Source organism: Pelobates fuscus, chromosome 4 (genome assembly GCF_036172605.1).
Source record: "Pelobates fuscus isolate aPelFus1 chromosome 4, aPelFus1.pri, whole genome shotgun sequence".
Taxonomy (NCBI): Eukaryota; Metazoa; Chordata; class Amphibia; order Anura; family Pelobatidae; genus Pelobates; species Pelobates fuscus.
In genome coordinates, this window is record NC_086320.1 from 208,117,828 (window position 1) to 208,135,905 (window position 18,078).

At 43.1% G+C, this 18,078-nt stretch overlaps 3 protein-coding genes across 4 annotated transcripts in view; 2 read left to right on the forward strand and 1 right to left on the reverse strand.

Moving 5' to 3' along the window:
* LOC134609402 (uncharacterized) overlaps positions 1-8,433 on the forward strand; it is a 70,648-nt gene extending 62,215 nt beyond the window's left edge. The window contains exons 5-7 of the mRNA XM_063453082.1: positions 332-790; positions 1,601-3,682; positions 8,260-8,433. Coding sequence (XP_063309152.1) covers positions 332-790; positions 1,601-3,682; positions 8,260-8,433 — 2,715 coding nt within the window. The remainder of the gene's footprint in view (positions 1-331; positions 791-1,600; positions 3,683-8,259) is intronic.
* LOC134608777 (poly(rC)-binding protein 3-like) overlaps positions 1-18,078 on the reverse strand; it is a 1,002,469-nt gene that overhangs the window by 329,792 nt on the left and 654,599 nt on the right. The gene's annotated exons all lie outside the window — the stretch shown is intronic.
* Positions 8,521-10,755, forward strand: LOC134609403 (tubulin polyglutamylase TTLL5-like). Its single transcript, XM_063453083.1, has one exon. The coding sequence runs from the start codon at positions 8,521-8,523 to the stop codon at positions 10,753-10,755; it is 2,235 nt and encodes a 744-aa protein (XP_063309153.1).

Sequence of the window (18,078 nt, forward strand, 5' to 3'; positions counted from 1 at the left end):
TCCGGAACCAGAACCAACCCCCATTAGATCTGAATATCCTGATTTGGCGCCACTTCAGACTTCCGGTCAAGCTTCTTCTAGCTCGGCTCGAAGTGTTCTATTTACTAACTTTTCCCAAAACCAAGCTCCCACATCCTCATGCTTTATTACCCCCCGACCGGAACCTCTAACTGACGCCCCTCCACGTAGCCCCATACTAACCCGACAACTGACCGGTACCCAACAATTAAAACATTATCAGATGCCTCTTCGTCTGAATCCCTGGGCAGCCTATATCGATGCCGCAGGTCAAATGGCACATGCTGACCCAGTCTTCGTATATGTCCCGTTCACGACTACCGATCTCTTGAATTGGAAGACCCACAATTCCTCGTACACTGAGAAACCACAAGCTATGACCGATCTGTTCACCTCGATAGTTCAGACACATAACCCGACATGGGCTGATTGCCAGCAGTTATTAATGACTTTGTTCAATAATGAGGAAAGGACAAGGATTAATCAAGCGGCCATTAAAGCGCTAGAGGATAGAGCCCGTGCTTTGAATCAAGCCAATGCAGCAGCATGGGCCGCAACACATTATCCTAACACCGATCCCGACTGGAATGTAAATGGCGCAGATATGGTTCAACTCAGAGCCTATAGAGACGCTATAATTGCTGGCATGAAAGCCGGAGGGAAGAAAGCCATTAATATGTCGAAGACAGTTGAGGTGATTCAGAAAAGTGATGAAGCGCCCAGTGTCTTTTATGACCGATTATTGGAGGCATACCGCTTGTATACCCCCTTTAATCCGGAAGACGCAGATAATTCCCGATTGGTGAACTCCGCCTTTGTCAGCCAAGCTTACGGAGATATTAAGCGCAAGCTACAGAAGTTAGAAGGGTTTGCAGGAATGTCTATCACCCAACTAATGGAGGTAGCAAATAAAGTATACATGAATAGGGAAACAGAGACAAAGAAAGAGGAAGAGCGCAAGATGCGTAGAAAGGCAGATATGCTAGCGGTAGCGATCGCAGGCGTAGATAGACGGGGCCCAGATAGAGGCGATAGTAAGTGGAATGAGGAACCTCTGAGTAGAAATCAGTGCGCATACTGTAGGGAAGAAGGGCATTGGAGAAATGAGTGTCCGCGAAGAGAACAGTATGAGAGAGACCGACCTAGGACAGGTTATGGAAACTTTAGAGGCAGAGCGAGAGGTAGAGGAGGCCCCGGAGGGAGAAATGGTAATAGAGGGAGCAATGGGAACAGAGGAAGTGTTAGGGAAGATAGGTATTTTCCAGCCGCGCAAAGGTCCCGCGATAGAGAAGGTAGGGACTTTGTAGGATTGGCTGACACGGTCATGGAGGACTATTGATACCGACCGGGCTCCATCCCCCTTGGTCGAGCGGAGCCTATGGTCGATGTATCAATAGGGGGAAAAAGGAGTGCGTTCATGATCGACACTGGTGCTGAACATTCGGTGGTGACTAATCTAGTTGCTCCTCCATCTGGAAGAACTATTACTGTAATAGGAGCAACTGGAAGAAGTGCTGAAAAACCGGTTCTTAAAAGTCGACTCTGTACATTGGGAGGCCACGTAGTAAAACATCAATTCCTTTATATGCCTGAATGTCCAGTCCAATTGCTGGGACGTGATATGCTATCTAAATTACAAGCGCAGATTACGTTCCTACCAAATGGAACAACATCCTTAAAGTTTAATGGACCTTCAGGTATTATGACATTATCCGTACCAAAGGAAGAAGAGTGGCGACTTTATACAGCGTTGATTAGCCAAAACCCTAGGAGTGATGAGTCCTTATTCAACATACCAGGAGTTTGGGCAGAGAACAACCCACCAGGACTGGCCCGCAATATTCCACCTATTAAAATCGAACTAAAACTTGGGGTTTATCCAGTGAGCCTCAGACAATATCACATCCCGCAGAAGGCTAAGAAGAACATCCAATCTTATCTGGATAAGTTCATACGGTATGGTATCCTAAAATTCTGTACTTCCCCCTGGAACACCCCATTGCTGCCTGTTCAAAAGCCCGGTACAGATGAGTATCGACCTGTGCAGGACTTGAGAGCAGTCAATGATGCGGTTGTTAGTATACATCCAGTTGTACCCAATCCATATAACCTGCTTGCTTTAATTCCGCGCGGGGCTACCTATTTTACAGTCTTAGACCTCAAAGATGCCTTCTTTTGCCTCCGAATTGCCGCAGAAAGTCAATGTATCTTCGCTTTCCAATGGGAAAACGCTGTAACGGGCTCAAAACGCCAAATGACCTGGACAAGACTGCCCCAAGGGTTTAAAAATTCACCTACCCTATTTGGTTCAGCTCTAAGTCAAGATCTACTGGATTTCGAGTCTATCCCAGGAGAGTGCGTATTGTTACAATATGTAGATGACTTGTTGATAGCAGCAGTTACAAAGGAAATATGTCAGCAAGTAACGCACGATCTACTACACATTCTCTGGAAGGCAGGATACAAGGTGTCTAGAAAGAAGGCTCAGTTGTGTTTGCCAACTGTCAAATATCTGGGATTCCATATCTCTGAAGGTCAAAGAATTATGGGGCCAGAGAGAAAAGAAGCTGTGTGCCAAATACCGATAACCAAGAATAGAAGACAAGTGCGAGAATTCTTGGGGGCAGCAGGCTTCTGTAGGATATGGATTCCCAGCTACGCGATACTGGCAAAACCTCTGTATGCAGCTATCAAAGGTACAGAGCACGACCCCTTCTTATGGACTCAAGAACAGCAAACGGCATTTGAAGATGTGAAGAAGGCTTTGATGAGTGCCCCAGCATTAGGTCTACCTGATCACACACGACCATTCTACCTGTATGTACATGAGCAAAGAAGAATGGCTGTGGGAGTATTGACACAGTACTTGGGATCATGGCAAAGACCTGTTGCATATATGTCTAAGCAACTGGATGCAGTGGCCAGCGGACTTCCACCTTGTCTAAGAGCAGTAGCTGCAGCCGCCCTGCTAGTAGCTGAAGCCGATAAACTCACTCTGGGTCAAGAACTTTATGTACGAGTCCCACATGCAGTACAGACGTTGTTGGATTACAAAGGAAATCATTGGTTTAGTAACAGCCGTATGACCAAGTATCAAGCAATGTTGTGTGAAAACCCAAGAGTGCATTTAGAGACTGTAAACACCTTAAATCCAGCTACCCTTTTGCCACAACCTACTGAAAGTCAACATGATTGTTTGGAAGTAATGGATGAAGTATTTTCAAGTAGACCAGATCTTCGTGATGTTCCCATCCAGAACCCCGATGTTCAATATTACACCGACGGCAGTAGTTATGTGAAAGAAGGGATCCGCTATGCAGGATATGCAGTAACAACAATAGACAAGGTGATAGAAGCTCGGCCACTGGCGAAAGGAACATCAGCACAAAAGGCAGAATTGATAGCACTGACACGAGCGTTACAATTGGCTGAAGGTTTAAGAGTGAACATCTACACGGACTCCAAGTATGCGTTTTTAACCACTCATGCCCACGGAGCTTTGTATAAAGAAAGAGGACTATTGAATTCAGAAGGCAAAGAAATCAAGTATGCAGCTGAAATCCTACAACTATTGGAAGCAGTGTGGGAGCCGAAAGAAGTCGGTATCATACATTGTCGAGCGCATCTGAGAGGAGATGGTGATGTAACCAAAGGAAATCGGATGGCAGATAGTGCAGCTAAGCGTGCCACTGAATCAGGAAGACAGGAGTATGTGGGGCATATAGCTGCTCTTATACCAACTCCACTGTCTCAATGGACTCCAGTTTATACAGCTCAAGAAGAGGAGTGGTTAAAGACTGAACCTGGAAAGTATTTGGAGAACAAATGGTATCAGTTAGAAGATGGAAGAATAGTCATTCCAGCATCACTAGCGGTAGAAATTGTCCAAAACTATCACAACGGGACACATTCTGGGAGAGACAGCACAGAAGAATCTCTCAGAAAACATTTCTACATACCAAGATTGTCCAACTTGACTCAGGCCATTGTACGAAGATGTGTAACGTGTGCTAAAAATAATGCAAGGCAAGGACCAGTAAAGCCACCAGGAGTCCAGTTTATGGGGGGACTCCCCATGTCCGATTTACAAATTGACTATACAGTGATGCCTAAATCGGGTGGACATCGTTACCTGCTGGTAATTGTGTGCACCTATTCAGGCTGGGTAGAAGCATGTCCTACTCGTACAGAGAAAGCAGGAGAAGTTGTGAGATTCCTGCTACGAGAAATAATACCCCGATATGGACTACCCTGCTCTATAGGATCGGACAATGGTCCAGCTTTTGTTCATCAGTGCCTACAACAACTGACTCATATGCTTGGTATAAAGTGGAGGCTTCATACGGCATATAGACCCCAGAGTTCTGGTAAGGTAGAGAGAATGAATAGAACTATTAAGAATCAGTTGGCTAAAATGTGTCAGGAAACCCAACTTAAGTGGAACGTTCTCTTGCCCATAGCTCTATTGCGAATCCGCAGTACACCTACCAGAAGGATGGGCCTCTCTCCTTTTGAAATCATGTATGGGCGACCACCTCCCGTACTTGGTAACTTAAGGGGGGATTTGAGTCAGTTGGGAGAAGGAATTACCCGGCAGCAGGTTGTAGAGTTGGGTAAGACTATGGAGGAGGTACAGAAATGGGTACAAGATAGATTACCTGTGAATATTTATCCCCCAGTTCATAGTTACCACCCAGGAGACCAAGTGTGGATTAAAGAGTGGAATAATGTACCGTTAGGGCCCAAGTGGAGAGGTCCTTATGTTGTTCTTTTGTCTACCCCTACAGCGATAAAAGTAGCCGAAGTGACTCCGTGGATACATCACTCCAGGGTTAAACCAGCAGCAGTCGATTCTTGGCAAGTTACAGCAGATCCAGAGAATCCCTGCAAGATCCGGTTAAAGCGCACGACTCAGTCGGAGTGACGAGGAACTTTGTGGATTACAAAATTTTATTGTTTCAGAGATTTGGTAAGTGAGTGAGAGGGCCATAATAAAGCCTGTCCGCTCACCGACGTATAGTATATAAGCCAGGAAAAGTCTCGAAGGGACTCCTGTGAAGACGAGCAGAACTCCATTCCCTGCAGCCCTTACATCCTGGAAGCTGAGGTGCCTTCGCACGGACGAAGACTGAGGATGACGACGAAAGATGTGTTTATGATAATGTTTATTTATGTGTATTTTTATATTCAGGAAGGTAGAGGTACCGACACTCCTAGCTGTGAGGTATGCATTAAGACTACAAGAACAGGTAACCATATTTCCCAAACCCTAATTTGGCATTCACAATACGAGTGTAAAGGAGATGTATCAAGATGTAGATACCTAAATATAGAATATAGTGTGTGCCATTTAGGAGTAGGAGAACCTAAGTGCTTCAGTCCGGAGTATCAACCTCGTACAATTTGGTTGACTCTCAGGAATGGAGATCCTCAGGGGACCCTAATTAATAAGACGGTATTAGAATCCGTACATTCTTCGGGTGTTCTGCTATTTGATGCGTGTAAGGCGATATCAAGTGGTAGAAAGCCGTGGAATGTATGTGGGGATCTTAGATGGGAGAGGACGTATGGGTCTAACGATAAATATATTTGTCCCAGTAGTAAAAATAAATATGTGAGTCCTAGATGCCCAAATAGAGATTATAACTTTTGCCCATATTGGTCTTGTGTGGGGTGGGCAACTTGGGGACAGACAGTAGACAAGGACATGATTGTGACTAAGTTGCCTACCAGCCCATATTGTAAGTCTATGGAATGCAATCCAGTCCATATACTTATAAATAACCCCGACAAGTTCTTAGATACATATGGTAATTTATTTGGGTTTCAAATATATGGGACGGGTTTAGATCCTGGGACAATATTGTTTATAGGGATAGAGACTGATACGGTATCCTCCCAAACTCATCAAGTATACCATTCCTTTTATGAAGAGATGAGTATAGATAATAAGATCCCCCATAATGCTAAAAACCTGTTTATTGGTTTAGCCGAAAGTATTGCCGGTAGTCTTAATGTTACCAACTGCTATGTGTGTGGAGGTACTAACATGGGAGACCAATGGCCTTGGGAAGCAAAGGAGGTAATGTCCGGTTCTGAGGCAGTTGACCAATTAATATCTACACAAGCCGATTATCATATGAGTGTTAGAAGTAAATCTGAGTGGAGATTAAAGACCTCCATCATAGGTTATGTTTGCATAGCGAGGAAAGGAATAATGTATAATACTTCTGTAGGAGAATTAACTTGTCTAGGGCAAAAAGCTTATGATGATGATACAAAGAATACAACTTGGTGGTCGGCTTCAAATGTCTCAGAACCATCTAACCCGTTTGCTAGATACGCCAATTTAAAGGATGTGTGGTTTGACCTATCCATCACATCTAACTGGAGAGCCCCAGCAAATTTGTACTGGATCTGTGGTAAGAAAGCCTATTCGGAGTTGCCACAGGACTGGGACGGGGCATGTGTGTTGGGTATGCTCAAACCATCCTTCTTCTTGTTACCTATTGAAACAGGTGAGACTTTAGGTGTTAAAGTGTATGATGTGAATCATAGGAAGAAAAGGGGACCCATAGAGATAGGCGCCTGGGAAGATAATGAATGGCCTCCCCAGCGTATTATAGATTATTATGGGCCAGCCACGTGGGCAGAAGATGGTACTTTTGGTTATAGAACCCCTATTTATATGCTCAACCGTATTATACGATTACAGGCGGTGGTTGAGATCATTACTAACGAGACATCACAAGCGCTCAATCTTCTAGCAAAGCACAATACCAGGATGAGGACAGCAGTATACCAAAATAGATTAGCCTTGGATTACCTTTTGGCAGTAGAGGGAGGTGTATGTGGGAAGTTTAACCTGAGCAATTGCTGTCTTCAAATAGATGACGAAGGGCAAGCAATAGCTGAGCTTACTAGCCATATGGTTAAACTAGCGCATGTGCCTACTCAGGTATGGAAAGGGTATAATCCAAGCAGTTGGTTTGGTAGCTGGTATGAGTGGTTTGGAGGGCTTAAGGCAGTGGTAGGTGGAGTCCTACTGATTTTAATGTTGTGTCTACTCCTGCCGTGTATTATACCCTTAGTAGTTAGGTCTGTGCAAAGCCTGATAGAAAATATAGCAGAGAGGAAGGCTGCTGCACAGATAATGGCAATTTATAAATATAAGGCTCTAGATCAGGGAGAACCAATGCAGGAAGATGAGTGTTGAAGATTCACATCATAAGATAAGTCTGGTCTGGTTCAAGGTAACTTGCGGTGTATGCAAACTAAGGTTAAGTGATGCCTCAAGTAATTGTGAAATATCAAGAGGCATCAAAGGGGGGAATGTGGTGGAATCTCGGTAAAAATAAATTTAGTAGGCCGAGATTACCACGTGGCATGTGTACGTGCATATGCTGACGTATCGATCAGTTGGTTGCACGAGGCAAGATACGATCAGTAGTGTACGGAGCATGTGCAAGAATACAGGATGTAGTATTCCCCTCCTCCATTGTGCTGGACAAGCCATGCGGTCAAGCAGGAAGTTAATTCTTATTTGTATTGATTGGTCAAGAGAATGTGCGGGTGGAGCTTAATATGGGAGGAGTTATGTACCTATATAAGGAGCCTGCACTATTGTCCGGGGCTCAGAACTTGCTGTATTTTGGTGACATTAGTCCCTCTGAGTCCCGATCGGTGATCCAATAAAGAATCTCTTCCTTCCTGAAGAAACCTGTGTCCATCTCTCTGTGCTTGGCTTCCCATCAGTTTCTCCGGTATCAATGTTTTTCTTGAAGAAAAACAAGAAAGGCATCAAAGCAGGATAAAAAAAGAAAACAAAAAAGAAAACACAACAAGAGAACACAGGAAAATAAAAGAGAAATGAAACTGAAAAAATGAAGCAAGACGTTTGAAATTCACGTTGAGCTGCCTTTGGAAAGACTTGTCAAATCAGAGGTTAAGCAGGGCAGCACTTTTCATGTGAAGAACAACAGTGAGTATTTGCTTACACTGTGTTCACCAGGCTATCTACCTACTTACTTCTAATGAAAAATCTATTTTAGGAGAAAAAAAAAAATTACATACATAAAAAAAAAAAAAGATAATCAATATTAACAGTTTACTCCGGCGACCACAACCACTTCAGTGATTTAAAGCAAAAAACAACAAACTCATTTTTATTGAAGACGAAGAAAAATGTAAGCATATAAGCTGTATATCTTTGAGGCAACGTCAATTTTAATACAATTTTAGGATAATCTGATATTGGGGCTATACTTTGAACTGAAACCTTATTGGGAAAACTCTGCAAATCTCTTTCCTTGGCCTCCCAATGCTCATCTGACCTCACAGTGCTGCTCTGACATCACTATGCTCCTCTTAGCTGACAGTGCTGCTACTGCTCCACTTAGTCATTGCACTGCATAGCAGCCTACTGAACAGGAGGCTAAGAGAGCAGTAGCAAATTCATTATTTGGTATTACACAGATATTGATACCAGCTAAATATATACTCATGGCTGGACAACAGCCTAAGAAGGGTGAACCCTCTGAGCGCCCGGAGAAAGAACACCAACCATGCATAATATGCACTGGGGGTTCAGAAAAAACGCCAGTGGTGAAATTTCAAGCAGAAGGCGCAACTGGAATGGTATGCCTGCGTGAGGTGGGAGAACGCTACCACCTGGCATACAAGATGGCTCGTATCGGGAATAGCCCGGTCAGCACAATGCTATCTGCTCATGGGTTTCAGAAAGTGGAAGCCAGCAGCAGCAATTTCAATTTGATGTGGACAGGACCATACATTAATGCTTCTGTCTTGGCAAATCTTTCCAAATATCAGAAAATCAACCACTTCCCCAATTCTATGGAGTTGGGACGCAAGGATCTTCTCTGCAAAAACATTCAAATCCTGCAGAAGAAACATGGGGCCCAGACATACAACTTCCTACCCCACAGTTATGTACTCCCCAATGATAACAAGGAATTCCGCAAAGTTATTTCCAAGGATCAAGGCCCTTGGATCTCAAAGCCTGTCTCTGCCTGTCAAGGTCGCGGAATTCAGATTATCAATTCCTTCTCTCAAATAAACAGAAGGGAAACACTCCTAGTCTCTCGTTACATAAAAAATCCACTTCTTGTTGATGGCTTTAAATTTGACCTACGCCTCTTTGTACTGGTCACGTCATATGATCCACTAATTATTTACCTATATGAAGAGGGTCTGACAAGGTTTGCCACTAATCAATATAAACCAACGGAGGAGAACATGAAAAATCAATATATGCATTTGACCAACACCAGCATAAACAAAGCAAATGCAAACTATGTGAGATCCACAAATCCGGAAGTGGAAAATCATGGCAGTTTATGGAGCATGGGTGCATTGCTGCGTCACTTAAAGGGATTGGGAAAAGACACAGCCACGCTCATGTCTAAAATAGAAGAGCTTGTTATTAAGACCATAATATCGGCAGAAGGCTCTATTGCCTCAGTGTTGCAAGAAACGCTCGCTGACAGAAGAAAGTGTTTTGAATTGTACGGCTTTGATGTCCTAGTAGATGAAACCTTAAAGCCCTGGCTGTTGGAAGTTAATCTAATGCCGTCTCTGGTTTCTGATGGACCACTTGAATTAAAAATTAAGGCAAATCTGCTTGCAGACACGCTGACATTAATTGGTGTGCAGTGTCAAAATACCCAGCAGAATATGGACAAAGGGCCCATAATAACTGCAAAAGTGAAAGAAGGATATCAAAAGACAGCGGCTGGACAGACCGAAACCTCCCTCTTCCAAGAGAGGATGAAGATAATTCGTGAGGTCAAGGAGGAGGAAGAGAGAAGAGGCGGTTTTATTCGAATCTTCCCCTACAAGGATACATGGAAGAAATATAGCAATTTCTTGACATACAAATCCTTTAATAGCATGCTGGCTTCTCATCTTTTTACAAAGAAGCCGTCAAAGCCGGGATCCAGCAGTAATGGACTTGGCCAACACTCTGCGCTATATGAGCGAAAGCTGCCACTACTGCGGACAAACATCCATGAGATGGCACTCAGTCAAGGCAGTCCATCCCAAAGTAGAGCAACTCCCAAGGATGTGAGGACATGCAAACCCCTTAATAAGATTCAGCCTCTCCATCTGCATGCAGCAAAGATGTCAGATCCAAAAGCCAGCCGTTTTGGTGTTGGGCAACACTCTGTGCTGCGTGGGCAAAAGCAGCCATCACTGCAGACAAATAAGTCAGTCATTCCATCTAAAACTTCTCACATTAGCAGTGAAAGAGTTTCCAGGGAGGTGGAGAGACAGAGATTGCCCAATTTAGTAACATGCAAACATTTGGATAATATTCAGCCACGCCAACTTCTATCAACAAAGCTGTCAGATCAAAAATCCAGCAGTAGTGGACACTTGGCACTGTATCAGCAAAAGCTGCCGCCATTGCAGTCAAGCAGACCCGTGGATCATGTGATGACGCTCAGGCAATTTAATAGTAAAAAAGACTGCACACAAAAATTTGGGTATAATTCAGTCCGTCCATCTAAAATATTTCATCAGAGCAGCGAAAGAGTTCCCAAAGACATCAGGAGACAGGAACTATGTGGCTTCAGGGACTCTAGCACGGACTCCGGAAGCATGAGACCAGTTGATCCACAGCCTACTGTTCTGTACGGTTCCAGTGAGCTATTAAACATCATCACTGGCTTCTCGTCCACCTACCACCAACTTTGCGCAGAACTCGATCGGCTATAGTGGCAATAGGATGCACCCGAATCTGACACAAAACCAAAAACAGGTATAATATTACAATGATATGTCTGCTTTCTGTCTTACAGACAAACCCCAAAAATATGAATTAAGACAAAATGTTAATATCAGCTATTGTAAAAGCTAATCTTATGTTTATCCATAATACATTCCTATTCCATATTGCATATGTTGACTTCTCCATGGATAGCTAGCATCTTGATTGTAAAATGTATTTTATGTGGCCATATGTGACCATTTTTTCTTGCTTTTTTGTTAATAACCTTAGGATGAGCTGATTGGAGGGACTAGAACAAGAGGATCTAGAAAATAATGTTCTGGAGCTTTGTGGTTCGATTGTTCCTGAGGCATCTTTACTATCAAAGCCAGGTAAGACTGGTAGTAGTATTTCTACTGCTCAGTTAGCCAGAGACAGACAGACCTCAATCTGTGCTGACCCTGAACCGAGCGCTTAAAGGGAAACTGTAGTTCTAGGAATACAGAGTTGTATTCCTATCACTATAGTAACCTATAGTGCCCCTATCCCACATGCTGCCCCTCAGCAGCGCAGAAAGGGTTAACTGACTCCAGCGCCGATGTCCCTCAGTGGTGTGTCAGGCTCCGCCTCCGCTCCTCCTCCCCCGACGTTGGGGACCTAAAGTGCACTGGCGGCGATCGCTATAGCTATCAATGCTTTCCTCTGGGATTTTAGCGGACCCTGGATGTCCTCATGCACAGCGTGAGGACATCCAGCGTTAGTTAGTTAGGTGACTAAAAGTCGTCTAACGACCTGGAAGCGTCTCTGGTGGCTGTCTGGTAGATAGCAACTAGAGACAACAACTGCTATAATTAAATTTATTGAACCGACGGACATTGCACCCAGACCACTTCAATGAGCTGAAAAGGTCTGAGTGCCTATAGTGCACCTTTAAAGTGGAACCCTCACCTCCGTGGCATTTTACTATTATGTTACTTATTTCCTATATTTAATAAACATGAAAAGTGTGGCCCTGCTTTACCTCTACTTTGACAAGTCTTTCCAAGGAAAGCACATTTTATGTGATGTTCAACATGAATTTCAAGTGTCTTGCTTTTTTTTTTTTTTTTACAAGGGATTCTCCAGTGCTATGAAAACAAAGCCATTTTCCTGGCACTGTAGAATTCTGGTGTGCCCCCCACCCCACGTCAGCCACTTACCTGAATCCAGCGCCAATGTCCCTTGGTTCAGGCTCTGTCCACGCTCCTTGTCGACGTCAGCCAGCGGGGAGACCTAATGCGCATGCGCGGCAATAGCCGCGTGTGCGCATTAGACCTCCCCATAGGAAAGCATTATTTTCAATGGCATTATTTTTCATTATTCAATGGGAAAAATCTGACACTGGAGGTCCGTGAGGACGTCCAGCGTCAGATAACGGACCAAAAGTCAGATTGGACTCCAGAAGCTCCGCAAGTGGCTGTCTGGTAGACTGCCACTGAGGGCAGACTTAGAGCTGCAATGTAAACATTGCAGTTCTCTGGAACTGCAATGTTCTACATTGCATCACTAAGTGCAAAAGGGTCACAGCACCCAGACTACTTTAATTAGCTGCAGTGGTCTGGATGCCTAAAGTGTCCCTTTAAATTTAATTTATCTTTTATGTTCTCTTGTTGTTTTGTCTTTTTGTTTTATTTTTATCCTGCACTAATGCCTTTCTTGTTTCCCTTCAAGGAGCACAAGGAAAGTGCTGACCTGCTTACTGTGTTTCACCACATTGCGGACAGAAAGCAAACAAACCCAAAAACTGTTTGACACTGTTGCACATAGAAGGCTTATCAATAAACTACAATCTTTGAGTTTGGATTCCAATATTGTTGAATGGGTAAGGCAGTGGCTGAGTGACAGGCAACAGAGGGTTGTAGTCAATGGAGTATATTCGAAGCTTGGGCTTGTCACCAGTGGGGTACCTCAGGGATCTGTACTTGGACCCATTCTCTTTAATATTTTTATTAGTGATATTGCAGAAGGTCTTGATGGTAAGGTGTGTCTTTTTGCGAATGATACTAAGATATGTAACAGGGTTGATGTTCCAGGAGGGATAAGCCAAATGGCAAATGATTTAGGTAAACTAGAAGAATGGTCAGAGTTGTGGCAACTGACATTTAATGTGGGTGAGTGCAAGATAATGCATCTTGGACGTAAAAACCCAAGGGCAGAGTACAGGATATTTGACCGAGTCCTAACCTCAACATCTGAGGAAAGGGATTTAGGGGTGATTATTTCTGATGACTTAAAGGTAGGCAGACAATGTAATAGAGCAGCAGGAAATGCTAGCAGAATGCTTGGTTGTATAGGGAGAGGTATTAGCAGTAGAAAGAGGGAAGTGCTCATGCCATTGTACAGAACACTGGTGAGACCTCACTTGGAGTATTGTACACAGTACTGGAGACCGTATCTTCAGAAGGATATTGATACCTTAGAGAGAGTTCAAAGAAGGGCTACTAAACTGGTTCATGGATTGCAGGATAAAACTTACCAGGAAAGGTTAAAGGATCTTAACATGTATAGCTTGGAGGAAAGACGAGACAGGGGGGATATGATAGAAACATTTAAATACATAAAGGGAATCAACACAGTAAAGGAGGAGACTATATTTAAAAGAAGAAAAACTACCACAACAAGAGGACATAGTCTTAAATTAGAGGGACAAAGGTTTAAAAATAATATCAGGAAGTATTACTTTACTGAGAGGGTAGTGGATGCATGGAATAGCCTTCCAGCTGAAGTGGTAGAGGTTAACACAGTAAAGGAGTTTAAGCATGCGTGGGATAGGCATAAGGCTATCCTAACTATAAGATAAGGCCAGGGACTAATGAAAGTATTTAGAAAACTGGGCAGACTAGATGGGCCGAATGGTTCTTATCTGCCGTCACATTCTATGTTTCTATGTTTCTATGTAAAAACATAAATGAAGACAAAATATTAATATCTGTTAGACATACAGCTATTGTGGAAGCTAATCTTACATTTATCCTTAACATTTCTATTCCATATTGAGTATGCAGAATTCTCCATGGATAGCTAGCATCATGTTTGTAAAATGTTTTTTTTATGAGGCATAGGTTAATGATTTTTTTTGTCATTTTTTTCTTTTTTTTATAACTTTAGGAAGAGCTGATTGGAGGGACTAGAACAAGAGTATCTAAGAAATAATGTTCTAGAGCTTTGTGGTTCAGATACTGCGCCTCTATCGAACGCGTCTTTACCAGCAAAGCCAGGTAAGGCTCTAGTAGTAGCATTTCTATTGTTCAGTTACCCAGAGAAAGACAGATCTCAATCTGTGCTGACCCTGACCTGAGCATTTAAAGTGGAACCGTCACCTCCCAGGTGTTTTGCAATTATGTTTAGTTATTTCCTATATTTAATAAAGCATATACACGCTGTTGCTCTTCACATGAAAAGTGCTGCTCAGCTTAACCTCTGGTTTAACAAGTGTTTCCAAGGGCAGAACATTTTATGTGATACTCAATGTGAATTTCAAGCATCTTTTTTTTTTTGTTTAATTTATCTTTTGTTTTTGTGTGTTCTCTTGTTATGCTGTCTTTTTGTTTTATTTTTGTCCTGCACTAATGTCTTTCTTGTTGCCCTTCAAGGAGCACAAGGAAAGTGCTAACCTGCTTACTGTGTTTCACCACATTGCGGACACATACTTAGAAACAGGTACAATATTACATTGATATGTCTGAGTAGATCTATTTTCAAGACAAACCCAAAAACATAAATTAGGACAAAATATTAATATCTGTTAGACATACAGCTATTGTGAAAGCTGATCTTACATTTATCTATAACATATTTCTATTCAATATTGAGTATGCAGAATTCCCCATGGATAGCTAGAATCTTGTTTGTAAAATGTATTTTATGAGGCATGGGTTTTATTTTTTTTCTGATTGTACTGATTGTAGGGACTGGAACAAAATTATCTAGAAAATAATCTAGAGCTATGTGGTTTAGAAACTGTGCCTCTATCGAATGTGCCTGCAGGGCCGGCGCTTCCTATAAGGCGAACTAGGCAGCCGCCTAGGGCGCCATATAGGAGGGGGCGCCATGCGCCCCCATCGCCGGCCCTTTAAATGCTGCAGCCACCAGGAAGGGAAAGTGAGGAGAAAAGGGGGGGGAGGGGGGGAAGAGAATTCGAGATTACAGGGAGGGGGGGAGGCGGGGAAGAAGAGATTACAGGGAGGGAGGGGGAAAGAAGAGATTACAGGGAGGGGGGGAGAGATTACAGGGAGGGAGGGGGAAAGAAGAGATTACAGGGAGGGAGGGGGAGAAGAAGAGATTACAGGGAGGGGGAAAGAAGAGATTACAGGAAGGGAGGGGGAAGAAGAGATTACAGGAAGGGAGGGGGGGAAAGAAGAGATTACAGGGAGGGAGGGGTGGGAAGAAAAGATTACAGGGAGGGAGGGGTGGGAAGAAGAGATTACAGGGAGGGGGGAGAAGAGATTACAGGGAGGGGGGAGAAGAGATTACAGGGAGGGAGGGGGAAAGAAGAGATTACAGGAAGAGAGGGGGGAAAGAAGAGATTACAGGGAGGGAGGGGTGGGAAGAAGAGATTACAGGGGGAGAAGAGATTACAGGGAGGGGGGAGAAGAGATTACAGGAAGGGGGGAAAGACGAGATTACAGGGAGGGAGGGGGGAAATAAGAGATTACAGGGAGGGAGGGGGAAGAAGAAGAAGAGATTGAAGGGAGGGGGAGAAGAGAAGATTACAGGGGGGAAGAAGAGATTACGGGGGGGGAGAAGAAAAGAAGATTACAGGGAGGGGGAGAAGAAGAGAAGATTACAAGGGGGAGAAGAGGAGAAAATGGGGGAAGAAGAGGAGAACAAGAGGAGAGGGGGAGGAGAACACGGGGGGATGAGAACACAGGGAGGGGGGGTTCAGAAGAACGTGGGGGAGGGAGAGACCACTAAAGGAGGGAGGGGGTGGTGGAGAGACCACTAGGGGAGGGCGGTGAGGAGAGACTGCTAAGGGAGGGTGGGGGGAGAGCAGAGAACACTAAGGGAGGGAGGGTGTGTGTGGAGGATAGACCACTAGGGGAGGGTGGGGGGAGGAGAGTAGAGACCACTAAGGGACAGGGGAGGGGAGGAGATGAGAGACCACTAAGGGGTAGGGGAGATCTCTAAGGGACGGAAGGGAGAGCTCTATAGGACAGAGGGCAGGACAGGGAGCTCTTTCACACTACACACACAATGCATCCCTATACATACTCAGAAACACACAATGCATCCCTACACACAGAAACACAACATGCTTCCCTTACACACAGAGAAACACACAATGCATCCATTACACAAACACACACACACAATGCAACCCTTACACATAAAGACAATGCATCCTTTGCACACATACACAGAAACACACAATGCATCCCTTACACACACATGCAAACACACATTGCTTCTCTTACACACACACAGAAACACAATGCATCTTACACACACTCAACGCACCTTGAGCTGTGTGAGGGGCCCCAAAAAATGGAGCTGCTTGCCGTTCTCCCAGAACATTGAATTTTGTGACCACAGTTACAAACAGCCTCCAGAGATCCTGTTCTACACCAGACCAGTAGAGCCAGACTGCAGCCAGAGCCCATCACCATCCTCATCTGGTTGTAAGTAGGCAATCTAGTATATTATTAGTGACACTAATCTCTAATTTACCTCACATTAAAGGGACACTTTAGTCCCCAGAACCACTGCAGCTTAATGAAGTGGTTCTGGTGTCTATAGTTTGTCCCTGCAGGCTTTTTAATGTAAACACACACTGTGTGCAGCACTGGCGTTAGTTCATATGGCAGATCATATGGGTAGGGCATTGTGATGTCACTGGGGGAGGGGGGGGGGCGGCAAATCTTTCTTTTGCCTAGGGCGGCAAAAATCCTTGCACCGGCCCTGATCCCTCCCTTGTTTAATTTTATAGTTTAGATTAATCAGGTGCGTATGCAACTCTGCTTGTTGTCTCTGCTACCTGTCGCTTGTTTCTTATGTCTGTTCATAGTAGGGTTGGGATATCTACATGTTAAGATGATTTTAGTTGCTATATTGGGTGCCTACATGTTTATTCAGAGTACATTTCATTGGATAATCAACCTGTTCGATTCGTTTTTTTCTCTCGTTTCAGTTTACAGTCCATCAACGCTATCTGGTTTGAAAGCTCTTCTCGGAAGGTGGACATCGTTGTATTCATCGTATCTAGGACTTCGTTTTCTTCCCCATTATTTTTCTGCTTCTTGTTCTGTTTTGTCGCAGCTTGAAAGAGGAAATGATGCATGGGGAGGGGAGTTTTATAGTACCTAACTTTTTTCTGATTGGTTATTTTTCTGTGCTGCTGTGGAGTTCTAGTAAAGAGAGACTTAAGCAAATACTCGCCTCCTGTCATTAATAAAATTACGATTATAGGTACACTAAAGCTAGCATAATCTACAATTTATATCACAGTGTGATGAGCCAGCCTTGCCCTTCACAAATGAATGTCAACATAGCGGTCACCACGTTACAACATATTTTTGGAGTTTCGTATTACGCCAATATACTATGTTTACAGCTATAAAAGTCTATATAAACACAGATAGATTTCATGCTTTGCTGCCCATTAGCTATTTTGTCTTTATTGCCTTAACCAAGGCCATTGCTATATTTCAAGAATAAATGTCAAACATTTCTGTGAATGTGTCTGTTCAAGCAAATAATAAAACCTTTTTTCAATGGTATCAATATATTAATTTTGTATTTTGTTTTTTATTAATGGTGTTTTTGAAAAAATATAGCGTAACCCCACTAAAAGCGAATTGTAGCGTATTGAAAGTTGAATGACGTGTAGGTTAAAATGGTCACGCCATGGATATAAGTTTGATATAATCATTTTTGATAATCTTTTTTAAATGATTTACTATTCTTGGATACACTTTGAAAATAATTTGCTATTTTGAAAAATATTTTTAAATTGTATTTTTTGGGGGGTATATTAATATAATTTTTATATATGATATAGTTTTTTTTTTAGTAATTTGAAAAAGCTTATCCCAAAATATTAAATTGAGGGTTTAGTTGAAGGATTTTTTCAAAATTAGAATAATTTGCTTAATTTTGCCATTCAGATACCGATTTTCTGTAATTCAGAATTTAGTGGACACAACACTACGTGTATTAATAATCCAAGTACTACCGCTGTTTTAAAGAGACACTCTGGACCTCTAAAGCACTTAAGCCTGCTGAAATGTTTCAAGTGTAAAGAGTGTGTCCTCTTTTTTTCATTTTACAAAAGTGCAGATTTCATTAGAAATTGA

Coding starts and splice junctions, on each gene's coding strand:
- LOC134609403 (XM_063453083.1), top strand. CDS start 8,521: ATGGCTGGACAACAGCCTAAGAAGGGTGAACCCTCTGAGCGCCCGGAG.